We start from the raw sequence: 15,993 nt of genomic DNA, 5'->3' as shown, positions 1-15,993 counted from the left end.
ATACCAGAGAAAACTTTCAATATATGCATGGGATGAATACAAACTCTATACTCTCTAGTTTCTTGAAATTACATATTTAAAAATCCTCTACAAACACATGGTGCCAAAAACAATAATGTAGTCAACAGACTTTTACATTTGTTAACATACAAAGTAATTTTAAAATTCAACCTAAACTATCTATAGTCTAGTCACAGAAAGATGCACATATAGGTAATAATTTACCTTTTCCTTACCTGAATCAATACCAACAGGGCCAAATAATTCATTGAGCTGAAAAGCCAGTTCAGGGGGCAATGCCAATTCAAGACAGTCTATGGTCAGAGATTTGGTTGTCACTGGAGTGGGATTCAGTGTCTCAGCTTTATCTTCTCCAGTAACTCCAGCTGACAAAGCACTCCCTGCCATTAGAATTGTCTCCATTTCCTGTTCCTCTTCAATCATAAAATCTTCTGTGTTTGGAAATTTCACATAGTCCTTTGGAAGATTTTCATTTTTATTTATTTCAAAAGAGTTAGTAAAATAAGTTTCTTCATGTAACTCAAGATTTGAAGTGCTTGATACAGAGTTCAAAATGTCAGACAAATTCAAAGAAGGTGGTATGTTACCTCCAGTCTCTGCAACTTCTGAATTCTTTTCCATTTCATTCACAGTTTTAGTGGTAGTAGCTTTTAGAGTATCTGGAAAAAACTGCTTCACATTATATAAACCTGAAAGTTCTGTTTGACTATTAGGAAGTACTTCATTACTATTATTTAGCTCTACAGTAGGAAGCATACTTGCTATTAATCTAGGTTTTTCAGTAGGTATAGCTCTTATTTCTGCCTGCTCTAAGTTTTCCTTTTTGGAATTACAGGTAGACTGTACATTAGTGTTATTGATATCAATTCCATTGCTAAATTCTGGCACAGAAAAATTAGAATCCTCTAAGCTTCCTCTTTGGCTAATAATTTCCTTCAAATTCAGTCCCAGAGAAAATGGCCCAATTTGTGCTTCATCGTATGATTTTTTTATATTCTCAAATTCAGTATCCTCACATAATTTAGTTTCAGAATCCAATAAAAGGCTTGTGGCCCAAATAATATCTTTGTTACACCTCTCATATAAGTCTTTTAGGGCTTCTAATGAAAAAGATCCAAATAGTTTACAAAGAATGTTAAGATTTTCAGATTCATCAGCACTGGTGAGCTCACTTTCTTCCACATATGTGCTTTTGTCATACATTACCCTATATGGAATTGCTTCTTGAACATCCAATTTTGTGTTAATATTGAAAGTTTTGGGTTTAAATCCATCTAATCTTCCTGTTAATACTCTCAGAGAATCAGAAACACTAATCTTATTTTTTTCTACTTTCCATAAGAGAGCAAAATCCTGTGGTTCAGTCTGGGTACACATGCCTACTCCTATTCCAGGGACTCCTTTAGTCTTTTCTTCTGAAAATTCAGCTAAAGTTTGTGGTCCTATTTCTCCAGGGACAGTTGGCACATTATTGATATAAGGAAGAGACAATGTGTGTTCCCTATGAATCTTTTTACTTGGACAAGACTTACTCTCATAGGTCATTTCATTGGGCAACATTTCAGAACTTCCTCGAGTACAACCACCCAATGTTTTTAGCTCTTCAGGGCTTGTGCCCCAACAGGCCTCATGTGAAGAGTATAAGGATATTTCATTCATACTGTTGTTGGTTCCAAATTCTAGGCTGGGTTCATTTAAGCCAGCCTTTGGTATTCTTGATCTGTGCTCTCTCTGAGCTAACGAATCGAGGGAAGGCCAGTCACCCACAATGTTGAATGAATCTCTTTCCGGGTTTTTGTAAGTATCATATTCACAGCTACTGAAAGGTTCCGAGGCATCACCACACTGTGACCTGTCGTCATCCTCTACATTTTCATATAGAGGTCCTTGTGGCTGCATACAATCTACACTCACAGATAAACTATTATCTAATATTTTATGTGACTGAGGGCGATTATACTTTTTGTCATTTTGTACAGATGAGGCTTTTTCCATTTTTCGGTTCCTTTTTGTCCTCTGACCAATAGTCTTATCAATTGGCCAGTCACCAACAAAAGACAGCTCGTGTTTTGGAAACTTTTCCAAAGTTGATTTGCCCTTTTGTTTTCCAAAGGCTTTTTTCTTTACTGCCGGTCTTTCTTCCAATATTTCACTAGATAAAGATTTTTCATTTTGATTGGGTACAGGAGTTGAAAGACCACGGTCCCCTTGATTATTTCCACCATAACAACTACTTGGTGACATTCTCTCTAACAAACTATCTGCATTGGTTTCACTACACTCTTTTTCAAGAGCCATTTCTACTGGCTCTTCTTTTTCACTTTTGTCTGTAACTTGTACTTCACTTTCAGAATCAGGAAAGTACGTGTTTGGAGCTTCCTGAATGAAAGCATTCTGAATATTGGGATTCATATCACTTATTTCTTTTTTTCCTTTGTTTAAATCTGCATTAGGGAGATATGCAATATTCTCAGGTAACATATTTTCTTTGGTCACATCAAGTTTCTTCTCTTCAGTTAACTCTAGATGCTTCAAAGACGAGGATAAAACATTTTCTTCTTTTTCAGAAGTAATATCTTCATTGTCTCTTGGGCTGTAAGATTTTTTTTTAAGTATTATAACGAAATCTCTTACTGTTATGATTAGTAATATTAATACTGTTAATATATTTAAACTAAAGAACATTAATATTATAATTTAAACTAAAGAATCTTTCAACTGAAAGACAAGATACCTGATCTTACCCTAATACATGATGAACACACCCCTTTATTGTAATCCCAACACCAAGCACAAGGCCTGGCATACAAGAAGCACTCAAAACTATTTTCGAATTAAATAATTAACAGGAGATTTTCAGTTAAGGTGTTTATGATGCATTAAATATTAAAGTTAAGGTTCTAAATTTGTTCCCAGAACAGGATACCTCCTGGGCTCCTTTCCAACTTACTAAAGCTTAATACATGTGAAACTAGGTCTGCCTCTGTACCACCTGTCTTTTGCTACCAAGGAAAATGCTGAAGATTGATTTACAAAGTCACAAAGAGTCAGTCAACATGATTTGCACAATTAAGTCAAATGAGAGAAAGGGAGGACAGCTCTCAATTGAGATGTCACTTGCTAAAATTTTTTTTAAACCATCCTCAATGTTATTTTCAGACTCAGAGCACTTTTGCCAAATCATTAATACTTTCAATTTCAGTGCATTTTCCTTATTTGTCAACTCATCTTCCTTTCTATACTGTAGGAGTTCTCAAAGGCCCACCTCTCCCATGAAGCCTTCCTAAGTGAAATCACACCTAACCAGTTTTCTACATCCAGATGCTATTATAAGTCCTTTACAAGTATTAATTCATAATCCTTATGAGATCCTTATAAGCAAAGTGTTATTGCCATTTTGCAAATGAGGAGCTGAAATATAGAGAGATCTTATAATCTGTCAAGATTAAGCTTTGGGATATGAAGCCAGGAAATACAGCTAAGGAGCCCATATTCTTATCCATTTTGCAACACTGCAGCATTTATGAATCTTCTTTTCCTAACTCCTTTCCAACAGAGCTTCTCATCCCCTACCATCAAAAAATGTGAGCATTCAGACCTCTCTACATATTTAAGGCTCTTCTTTCCTCACCTACTTATTCAACTGTTTATGTGCCCTAAATATTTTTTAACAGAATCAGTACTATCCTGAACTACAAACTTCCAAAGGCTATGACTTGTATTATTTAATCATGAGTAATAAATTTTTATGATAGTTTGAAAGTATTTTTATTAATATCTAAGAGAATTAAGAAGTAATGTAACTACAAAATAACAACAGAGGGTAGATAAGGTAACATAAATACTGCAATAGCAGCAAGTTAAATAAAGAAGACAGGAATATTCGTAGCATAAAGATGGACCTACATAAATCAGAAGACAATGAATCTTCCACATATGTCATCACTCACATAAACTTTTACTTCTCTTGCTAACCATAAGTATCCTGCTCTATGTAAAACTATACCTAAACCTTATAAACAACAAATGCCTAACTTATTTTTAGTTATTTCACAGTGATTTTAGAAGTTTCAAAATTATCTTTTTTTTTTTTTTTTAATTTTTTCTGGGCTTATGGGATCTAGTTCCCTGACCAGGTATCAAACCTGGGCCCACAGCAGTGAGAGCAGAGTCCTAACCACTGGACCACCAGGGAATTCCTTCGAAATTATCACACTTTTTAAATTAGGCTTTTAAATTAAACTTTGGTACATAGAGACTTTAACCTACCTAGTACTTCTGTCACAAGAATATGCACACAATTCAACGCGTTCGATTTTCTCTGGAACTGAAGAACTCATGATTATTGGCACTGAAACAAAACGTTGATAGTGTTCCAACATTCTTGTTATTTTTTCTTTGCTTATCCCATGAATATTACGCCTAAAAATTCCAGGGGGGAAAAAGGGAAAGGGGAACATCAGTAATGGTATTTTTAAAAAATCAGCTCATATAATGTCAAAAAAACAAACATTCCTAATATGTAAAAATATCAAAACTGGTTTATTATGACACAATGTAAACTATTTAATTTTCATTTTCATTTTATTCAGGATGTCCTAAATTACTATTTTCTTAATCATGCCACACAATCTTTTCCAAATATCCTTTATTAAGTTGGAAAAAAACCAGCAAATCTTAATAACTTTAAAAGAACTTATTCACAAGTGCTATTAAAAAAAAAACAACTCATAAGAATATGGCCATCATTTTAGTTAATTACTAACTAGTGACTAAAAAATTTCTACTCAGAGGCTCTTACTTACACCAGTACAGCAGACAAAATGTCCCAAAGGACTCTATTACAATAAAATTGGATCCCATATAAATTAAAGTAAACACACACTTTAATACATCTTAAGTTCAAGCAAAGAGAAAAAAAAATTCCTATTTGAAGTTTCTGGATGTCCAAATATGAAATCTGCTATATTTGTGCTTTCACTCATTGTAGCTTATTTCTTTGTTTTTGTTTATAAGCTCGTATACTTAGCTGAATCTAATATATGGGAATCCTTAGGCCTGAAACTGAAAGTGCTTTCATTCATACAGCATCAGGAGTTGCATCTGCCAAGAGGCAAGATGGTATGCTTTAGTTCTTTAAGGGTTTTATCTTAACGAAAACATCTCAATTGCAACTCTCCTGTCTCAGGTTGGATCCAAGGTTTAGTGTCTGGATCCTGGGGCTAGTATCAGCATTTGCCAGCTGGGCAAATCTGGCTTTCATATTTACATACCTCCATCTTGTCTGGTTTCAGATCACAAAGAAGCAAAGAGATAGAAAATATGAAAGAGAGGTTAAGAGACATAGACATAGAGGACAGACCAAAAAGGTCTAGTATGTATCTATCCAAGTCCCAGAAAGAGAAGAGGAGAGTACGTGGGACAGAAACAATTTAAAGAAAAATGGTTTAAGAATTTTCCAGAACTGATGAAAGACAATCTCCTAATCTCACAAGTTCAACAAATCCCAAGCAAGATAAATAAGAAATCCACAACTAGAAACACAATACTGAAAGTGTCATTCACCGAAGATAGAAATCATATTACAAGCAACTAGAAAATTGATAAATGAATTATCTACAAAGAAAACAACCATTAGAATTATACCTGACAATAATAGTAATGGAATCCAGAAGACAGTTAAATGTTATCAATAACAGAAACTGTAAATCTAGAATATATACACTCAGCAAAAGCTTATAAGAATGAGCACAATAAAAGAACTTCCAGATTAAAAAAAAAAGTTTGACATAAAGCATGCCTAAATTTTAAAGAAAATTCTAAAAGGTGAATGTCAGGCAGAAGAAAATTCTCAGATGAAAGGCCTATGATGAAAGAAAAATTAAGCACAAAGCAATAACTAAATGAGTGAAAACAACTACTACCTGTACATTCTAGACAGTCAGAGCCTGTAAGCTGGAAGGGAGGTTAATTATCAGAGTTAATATGTTTGAAAGTTCTTGTATGTGGGAAGAGGAAGGCTAAGAAAATGGTTTAACTTAAAAGTCGGCACGATAAAACTTTTAATGTAACCACTAAAAGACTTAAAATAGTATATGTAATCTCCAAACTAGTAGAGAAGGAAAAAATGAGCAAGCAAATCTGCATTCAATTTTTAAAAATCCGAAGTAAGGCAAGATAGGAGGAAAAAATCAAATATATAATTTTCTGTGGTAGGAAAAAACAATCACAAAAAATGTGAGATAAATAAAAAGTACACAGAATGAGGCAGTAAGAAACAAGACCAATTATATGAATAACCAAAATAACTGTAAAAAAACTAAAATATCAGTTAAAAGCTAAAGACAGAGTGAATTTTTTAAAACCCAGCCATACTCGTTATAAGAGATACACCTAAACACAAAGATACTGAAAGGTTGAAAGGAAAAGTATAGAAAAATTAATAACACTCAAATACTAACTAAAAAAAGTTGGTATATTTCTATATTAGACAATTAGATTTTATAACAAAAATTAATACTAATAAAAGAAAACCAGTGGACAAAGATAAAAGCTTCCATTAGAGTGATGCAAAGATCTTAAGATTATATGGACTTCAAAAAATATCCTTAGTATATTTAAAACAAAAAATAGAATTATAGGGAAAGACTATTATAATCAACATAATAGTGGTAGAGGAAGATTTCAACACACCTCTCACAGTAGATTTTTCTCATCCCTCTCTTAAAGATTAACCCATTAAGCAAAATTTTCAAAAAAGTAAAGTTATATATAATGTGAGCAAATGAATAAGCATGATTTAATGATAGAGTAATACACTATAACCATTATACTTTCTTATCAAGCAAATATGAACATTATAACAAACTGATAATGAACTAGTAAAACACATCTTTAAAAATATCAGAGAATTAGTTTGATACAAACCACATAATCTTATCTACTGAAGTAAAGTTGAAAATCAATTTTTTGAGAAGATAAATTTTATATCCATCTACTCAAAAATTCAAAATATAGTTCTAAATAACCCAAAGGTTAAAGAATAAAAGTAACAGTAATGCAAACTAGAAAATAAATGATTAAAAGAAGATATTACACAGTAAAATTCTAGGAGCAGCTAGCATGGTACTTAAGGAAATTTACAGCATTAAATGCTCATACTAGAAAATGACCTGAACTTTCAGTTCAAGCCTTACAAAAATAACAATAAACAAAGCAAAATAGTTTTTTTTTTAAAGCAAAGAAACTAGAATAAAAGAGAAGCAGAAAAGAATTAAACATAAAACAAACTTATAATAGAAAGCTCAACAAAGCAGAGATGTTTATTTGAAAATGCTAATAAAAAATCTGATCTCTAGTGAGAATAAACAAGAAAAAAAGAAGATACATGTAAACATATTAGGATTAAAAAGGGGAAGTATAGATGTAGCAGAGATTTAAACTTGAAGAGAATATCAACCGTCTTAATAAAAAGTCTTAATAAATTTGAAAACTTTGATATAATGGACAAATTCCAATTGAAACTTCTTACAAAGAAAACACACAATACAGACAGGTTCATAAGTAAATCCTATCAAACATTCAAACTTACATAAACTCAGAAAAGAGAAAGAAAATACTTCCCAACTAACTCTATGAACCTAAAACCATCATACCAAAACCAGGCAAGACAGGGCAAAGAATAAAAACTGTAAGTCAATCTCACTCATTCATGCCGATGCAAAAATCCTAAACAAAATATTAGAAAACCAAATCTAGTAACGTATCAAGAGGATAATAAAAAGGAATAAAATACTGATACATGCTACAACATGGGTGAACCTTGAAAACATTATGTTAAGTGAAGCTGCCAGACACAAAAGTTCACACATGATTCCACTTACATGAAATGTTCAGAACAGGCAAATTAAGAGAGACAGAAAAGCAGATTAGTGATTGCCGAGGGGTAAAGTGGAACTGGGAGTGACTAGCAATAGCAGGTACAGGGTTTCTTTTTGAGGTGATGAAAACATTCATTAATTAGATAGTGGTGATGGTTGCACAATGTTGTAAATATCCTGAAGACAAGCTGTCCTTCAATTAGTACTGAAATCAGTTCAAATTACCAAGAAGAAAATATCCTGACCAAAATTAATTTAGGGCTATCTCTATGCGAATACAAAGCACAAAACAAAATACACTGTCCATGTCCTGAGTAACATTTTCATCCAAATTAAAGAAAAAAGTATAATCTTGTGGGGGAAAGCCGAGTGAGTAGTGAAAAACCCGAACAGCTAACATGTGCTACCTTTTCTGTTTACACGTTCTCACTCCCCTCCAGCACAGTAAGTCACCAGGCAGCTACCACAATTTGTTCCTTCCAGTGGCACACAGTTCAGGTTTGCCAAACCCTAGTCTCTTCTAGTTTCAGATATTGACATTATATTTTTAATAAGTAACAAAGTACTGGCTATTTAAGACAACTGGAATTTTTCTGTTTAATAACTCAATTTCAGAATAAAAAGATACAAATTCTTCATAAACTGAAAAAGAGAACCTACAGGCAATAAAAATTTTGTCCATTTTTAAGTGGCAAAGCCACAATCTAATCCATTTTGTTTTATTCATTATTTACAAGAGGAAAATAATCTAGATGGACTTTCGATCACTCTCACAAAACTAAAACATTTTATATAAGCTCCAAGTTTTACCTTGCAAGTTCCTTCGGTTTGAATTTCCACCATGTATCCGGTTCCCGGAAAAGGACTTTATATTTATGTTTTTGAGACTACATACAAAAAAGACAAATGCATTTTTAAATAATTACTTCCATGAAATTAAATTTTTCCCAAATTCACAGCATGTTAAAACTGAAAGATTATAAAAGATTATCTATCTTGATGAGTGTGTTACCGGGCAAGATGAAGTCTCTCTGATCCAACAACAAACTTCTAGAAATTTATGCTACTGATAAAAACTTATGTCAGAGTGCAAAATTATATACACAGCAGAATATCTAGTTCATCATTATTTGTAATAGCAAAAGAATACACACAACACAGTATCTATTAATATGGAACTCACTAAATAAAGGAGGATATAATCATTCAATGAAAATACATACAATGGCTTTTAAAATCCTCTGTTAATAAGAAAATGCTCTTAATGTAAATTGTTAAGAAAGTAAGATACAGAATTTTCACTAGAATAAAAAAAGATAATCTGCATATGTATAGAAAACTTCTGGAAGGAGTCTCAAAAATACTATGAAAAGTATCTACCTCAAGGGATTAGGACTTTAGGCTTTCTTTTTTATGGCTTGAATACCTATCAAAATACATACATGACTTTCATAATTTTAAAACTATTTTAAATGACAACGCAGTCTTTTTTTTTTTTGGCCACACTGCACAGCTTGAGGGAATCTTAGTTTCCCAACCAGGGATTAAACAGGCACCCTCGGCAGTGAAAGCAAAGAGTCCTAACTACTGGTCTGCCAGGGAATCATGGAATTCCCAATGACAGCTACTGAGAAACTATTTTTCAAAACTCTAGTATTTTGGCACAGCAATGCCAAATAAAAAAAGAGAGAGAAACTATTCTACCTGAACTTTTTCCATCTCAACTGATACCAATCTTCAGTTACACAGGCCAAAACCCAACTTGATGCCATACTTAATGCCTCTCTTTCTTTCACATCCGTATCAATCCAGTAAGAAATTCAACTGGCTCTACTTTAAAAATATATCCAGAATTTAATCTCTACTCACCATGACCTTCACTGCTGCCATGTTGGCCTGAACCATGTCATCTCTTTAACTACCACGAAAGCCCTTTAACAAGTCTCCTTCCTGCTTCCATTCTCCCCCACTCCCAAGTCTGTTCTCAACACTGCCCTACAGTGATTCTTTTAACAGTCAGATCATGTCACTACTCTGCTCAAAACCCTGTTATGAACTAATGAATTTATTCTCTCAAATCTTATATGTGGAAACTCCCATTCCACCATGTGACTGCGTTTGGAGACAGGACCTTGATGGAAGTAACTAGGGTTAAATGAAGTCAAAAGTTTAGGGCACTAGTATCCCTGTAAGAAGAGACACCAGAGAACTTGCTCTCTCTACCATGTGAGAACACAGCAAGATGGCCATCTATAATGCAAGAAGAGAACTCTCAACAGAACTTGATCCTCCTGGACCTTGATCTGGGACATCTAGCTTCCAAAATTGTGAGAAAATAAAATTCCTCTTGTTTAAGCTATCCAGTCTATGGTAATCTTTATGGCAACCTGAGCAGACTAATGTATCTTCCATGTCACTCAAGGTAAAATCCTAAGTCCTCACAGACCTAGGCATAAGCCCTTACATAAGTCTGCCCTGCCATCTCCCTGACCACCATTACATCTCTGACCTCACCTCCCACTATTGATCCCTTCAGTTTTATGACAAGATGTCAATAGTGGTCATTGCTATTTTCTGTCATTCTGACAGAAAAGTTCAAAGATCAACCCAGACATCAAGGTAGGTAGTGACATAATACCCTGTAATGAGCCTGCTCACTTCCATCTCCTCACCTCAGCACCAAATTTCTATAACTTATTCAATGGCTGGCAATAGTCCAGGTCTCTAATTACCTAAAGGGGTATATTTAGCTCTTAGAATCAAATTAATTTTAAATGCACACATACACACAGAGAAAAAGAGACTAAGCATTTAAAGACTTTTTCAACTCCCATTATCAATGGACAAATCTTAACAATAAATTATATTACTTAAGAGGATTCTGACTCAGGTCAACCTATATGATAGTCCACAAGGGAAAATACTACTTTGCCATATATTTTTATGTGTGTGTGTGCACATACACACACACACATATTTATGTTTAGCCAGTAGAAACTAAGCTACTTGACTGCTCCCTATTTATCCCTAACTTACTATTTTAGCTACTTTTGTGAATGACAGTCAAGATGGTAATAGACTATTATCTCCAATCTATCCCACTCTTCTACACTTTCATTATCTTAATAACAAAAGAAGCAAAAGGTGATCCTCTTCTCTACAGTAATTCCTGCATCTACTTCTTTATGAAGACAAAAGCATTTGGCATCTAAGATAAACAGGAGTCCTTTATATTTCTAAGTAGAGTTGGAAAGAGTCAAGGAATCAGTATTGGAAAAAAGGATTTATATTTTTAATTATTATATAATAAATAAGGGAAAAGATAATATTATAGAAGGCTGAAGCCTAAATGAAAATCAGAAACATATAATTTGGGGACTTCTTTATTTTCTACATAGGAAAATAAAGTGTTAAAAAATTTTCTAAGATGACAGCAGGAAGCTAAGAAAAACCTACAGAGGAGTCAAGTAAGGTTAAGGGGAAAGCACGTCCCTGTGGTAAATATATTAGTCTAGAAATTAGGAACTCCTAAGGCCAGAAAGCAAACTGAATTTCAGCCTCAAAGAAATCTGTTTCCTCTACCACGCTGCACAGAAGTAAAATCTCACTTGCTTTCAAAGGAAACATAATTTTCTTTAGCAAAGTAAAGAATCACACCTTCAAAACAGTACAAACACACTAGGCACAGTAAAGGGGGTATAAGCTGGATGTGTTAAAAATACAGAATAGCAAGTATAACATTCATTAACTAAAGAAACAAGCTGAGCTTCAATGTGCCAGACATGTGCTAATCTTGGGAGAATAAAACAAATAATACACATACTCACAAAAGCTTCACTCATCAATTTACTCAACAAATATATATATAGTATATGCCAGTGCTATACTTTGTAGATTCAATGATGAATAAAACAACAGCCCTACCCTCAAGAAAAATAGATGGCTTAAAGCCAAATTCAGCCCATCAGCCAATATTCGAACAGATTAGGAACTAAGGATATATAAATATATATATATATATTTTTATGTTTAAAGGATTGTTTAAAAAGAATATGCAACAGATTGCGGCCTGCAAAACCTAAAATATTGACTATCTGGTGTTTTCTAGACAAAAATTTGTCAACTCATGACCTACTGATAAAAACAATGTACTTAGTGCTATAACAGAAATAAGCCAGGGTGCCATGAAAGAAGAGTGCCGAAGTCAGCTTTTTAGTAAATGAATGAATGCTAACTTACTAAAAAGTCAGGACTGTTTGCTTGAATTCACTTAAGTATTAGTATCCCCCCAAAATTCCAAACCCATTATTAAAGACTTATGACAATTTATGGTACAAACCAAAGCAACATATGGCTTCATTTCCCATGCCTGTAGGTTTGTATTATCTATTATTACAGGAGACACTTTCTTCTCAAATGCTTCTTTTGCTGAAAAACAGAAAATGAGAAATCACTTTTAATAACTATGTTTTAAAAAATCTAATCTTATTGATTAGATTTGAAATTTCATAATTTGAAAATCATAGATATGTGCTAATTTTACTCACAATTCTACTTCTAAATACGCTGAAGAAGGAAATGGCAACCCACTCCAGTATTCTTGCCTGGAAAATCCCATGGACAGAGGAGCCTGACGGGCCACAGTCCCCAGGGTCACAAGAGTCAGATACGACTTAGCAACTAAACCACCACTACTTCTAAATACTATTTTGAGTATATGAAAAACTAAAGTACAGGAAAATGCTGAATAATAAATCCTAAATACTAAAATTATAATCAGAAATTAAATAAAAACTGGTCTAAATTTGATGTGTATATTAAATGTATAGACAGCATAAATGGGGGGAAGTTTTCATTAAAACCAATAAAAAGACAATAATCCAATTTAAAAATGGCAAAAGATCTAAACAGAAAGCTCTCCAAAGGAGATAAACAAGTAGCCAATAAACAGACAAAAAGCGAGCGATCAGGGAAATGCAAATCAAAACCACAATGAGATACCACTTAACACCCATCATTAGGATAGCCATAGTCCAAAAGATCAGATTAAAAAAAATGTTTTTAATTAAAAAAAAAAGACAAATGTTAGTAAAGATGAAGAAAAGTTGGAACTCTCATATACTGCTACTGAGAATGTAAAATGGTGCTCTTGCTTTGGAAAATAGCTTGGCAGTTCCTAGAAAGGTAAAACATAGACAGGTATGTTCATAGCAACATTATTCATAATAGCCAAAAAATGAAAACAATACAAATATCCATCAACTAATGAATGGATAAATGAAATGTGGCATATCCACATAATGGAATATTCTTCAGCCATAAAAAAAGAATAAATTACTGATACTTTCTACAACACAGATGAACCTTGAAAACATTATGCTAAGTGAAAAAAAACCATTCACAAAAGACCACATACTATATGAGTCTACTTGGATAAAATGTCCAGAATAGATAAACCTATAGAAAGTGAAGTAGTGGTTGCCTGGGGTTGGGAGAGAGTTAAGGAGAAATGAGGAGGGACTGCTAATGGATATGTGGTCTTTCTGAAGTGATAAAAATGTTCTAAATTTGATTGTGGTGATGGTTGTACAACAAGGAATATGTTTAAAACTATCTGACTCTTATCTCACTCAATAAAGCTTTTTTAAAAAGTTCTGCCAATTAATTTGAAATTATTATTGCTGCAGTTGTTGTTACAGAAAGGCAAGTTGAAGTACTGATAAGCACTCTTCATTCTCATTTAACCTTTATAAGAATTCTAGGGGATTAGTACTATTAAACTCTTACAGATGAGGACACAGGATCCTGGAAAGTACAAATAACTTGCTTAAGAGCACACAGCTGGTAACTGGCAAATCCAAGACTGCACTTGATCACATCAGACTGTTTTATTTTTGTGTTGGTATTTTCATATTCCTGATTTTTACTTTAATATTTAGTTCAAGAAAGAATATAGAAAAATTTAACCATGTCTAAAGATGACAAACTCAAGAATAGCCTTCATAGTGCATGTATCACAAAAGAAAGGCTAAGTAAAATACTGTCTATATGTCTTAACAAGAATTCCCATATAAAATTCAAACTATTCATAACTAAACATTTCATGATAAAATCATCTTCAGTGAATAGTTGCACTAATAAGAAAATTGAGGTTTTACCAATAACCTTCCTGCAGGTTTAGTTTGAGGGAAGTCATTTTCCACTCTCACACAATCCTCTACAAAAATTAGGCCAATCTAGGGAAGACTGGTGGAGAAGGCAATGGCACCCCACTCCAGTACACTTGCCTGGAAAATCCCATGGACGGAGGAGCCTGGAAGGCTGCAGTCCATGGGGTCTATAAGAGTCGGACACGACTGAGTGACTTCACTTTGACTTTTCACTTTCATGCATTGGAGAAGGAAATGGCGACCCACTCCAGTATTCTTGCCTAGAGAATCCCAGGGATGGGGGAGCCTGGTGGGCTGCCGTCTAAGGGGTCGCACAAATTCGGACACAACTGAAGTGACTTAGCAACAGCAGCAGCAGGGAAGACTAATGGTTAACAATGCAAATTCTATTTTAGGAAACTGGGACCCGAGCATGCCAGACAACTGTAATCATCTTGAGCTATTTCCAGACCAATGTAGAAAATCTGACTTACTTCTGACAAGATCTCCATTGACTAAATAAAACTTAAACATTTCAGGCAATGTTCTAAGCTATTTTACAAAAATTAACTCATTTAATCCTCATCACAGATCTATGAGACTACCTCCTCCACTTATTATGTAATAAGAATTGCTATAGTTATAATTTTATCTATATTATATAGTTATAATTTAGAATGAAAGTTAATTACAACTTAAAAGTTGTATGTCACTCAAAATAAAAACACCCAGCGGATTTTTTCCTTTATATTGCTCTTAATATTACCCATCACTTGATGTCTATCCTTACCACGATTCTGGTTCCATTCATGTGCTTCTCCTAAGTATCTTACATCAAACTGGTATTGTCCATTTATGTAAAAATAATCATCAGTACTAAGAATAACTCCACTTGGATTATCCTCTTGCAAAGTCCTGTGAATGATAAACATAATTATTTTCATTAATTTTTCTTCTAAATTCTCTCTCCTGATTTTTGCAAGGTCATAATCCAAATTAAAAATTCAAGTATCATTATTTAAAAGAATAAAGATACTTTATTTCTCAAACAAATCACATTGAAAATCTCTAAGCAGAAGTCTGACTCCCAAGAAAACCGAGGCAAGTCTACTTTGCTTTATGTAAATTATTATTTCGGAAACTTTTAAAATGTATTATGAAGTCCTTTGTCCTTACTATAAAGGTATAAAGGTTAACACAATTTTAAATATCAAGAAAACCAGTAACTAACAATGCTTCAAAATTCTTATCAATCACATGCATCTCCCTCATCTGGCCACTTGATACACACAGATCTACCTTACCCGCTCTAAGCTGAAGGTCACTTTCAGGTAGGCAAGTACCTTGATATTTAATTCTACTTTAAAAGTAGAGGAAACTCTTAGACTATTCATTTAATCAGCTCAATTATACAAAGTTAAGGACTTCTCTGGTGGTCCAGTGGTTAAGAATCCACCTGTCAATGCAGGGGACATGGGTTCAGTCCTTGGTCTGGTCCAGGAAGACTTCATGTGCTGCAGGGCAACTAAGCCCATGTGCCACAACTACCAAAGTCCCAAGGCCCTAGAGCCCATGCTCTGCAATAAGAAGTCACTGCAATGAGAAGCCCAGGCACCGCAATTAGAGAGTGGCCCCCGCTCACTGCAACTAGAGAAAGCCAGTGCACAGCAGTGAAGACCCAATGCAGCCAAAAATGCATTTAATTTAAAAAAATTTTAATAAATAATACGAAGATAAGATAGTTTTATAGGGGTTTTCTGACTCCTCTCTTTCTTTTGGCCACATTAGCTCGCAGGATCTTAGCTTACCAACCAGAGACAGAATCCAAAGCGTGAAGTCTTAACTACTGGACCATCAGCAAAGTACCCCATCTCTCTTTCTTGACTCTGGAATTTATCTTCTATATAATTGAGATACATGTAAAAAATTAGCAAAGAGAATCC

General features: G+C 33.9%; 1 protein-coding gene across 12 annotated transcripts in view; it reads right to left on the bottom strand.

Annotated features, from left to right (window-relative positions):
* The window catches only part of N4BP2 (NEDD4 binding protein 2), a 69,502-nt gene that overhangs the window by 30,910 nt on the left and 22,599 nt on the right, over window positions 1–15,993 (bottom strand). For all 12 annotated transcript variants that reach the window (XR_008717106.1, XR_008717107.1, XM_055588338.1 and 9 more), the window contains 5 exons: window positions 14,841–14,965; window positions 12,241–12,329; window positions 8,712–8,788; window positions 4,291–4,443; window positions 237–2,614 (listed from right to left, as the gene is read on the bottom strand). Coding sequence is in view for 10 of the 12 variants with exons in the window: in XM_055588338.1 (XP_055444313.1) it covers window positions 237–2,614; window positions 4,291–4,443; window positions 8,712–8,788; window positions 12,241–12,329; window positions 14,841–14,965 (2,822 nt within the window). In the remaining 2 variants the exon portion in view is untranslated. The remainder of the gene's footprint in view (window positions 1–236; window positions 2,615–4,290; window positions 4,444–8,711; window positions 8,789–12,240; window positions 12,330–14,840; window positions 14,966–15,993) is intronic.

This window comes from Bubalus kerabau, chromosome 7, assembly GCF_029407905.1.
Source record: "Bubalus kerabau isolate K-KA32 ecotype Philippines breed swamp buffalo chromosome 7, PCC_UOA_SB_1v2, whole genome shotgun sequence".
In the NCBI taxonomy this organism is placed as follows: Eukaryota; Metazoa; Chordata; class Mammalia; order Artiodactyla; family Bovidae; genus Bubalus; species Bubalus kerabau.
The sequence above is the reverse complement of the archived record's forward strand: the minus strand, read 5'-3'. Positions and strand labels throughout refer to the sequence as shown.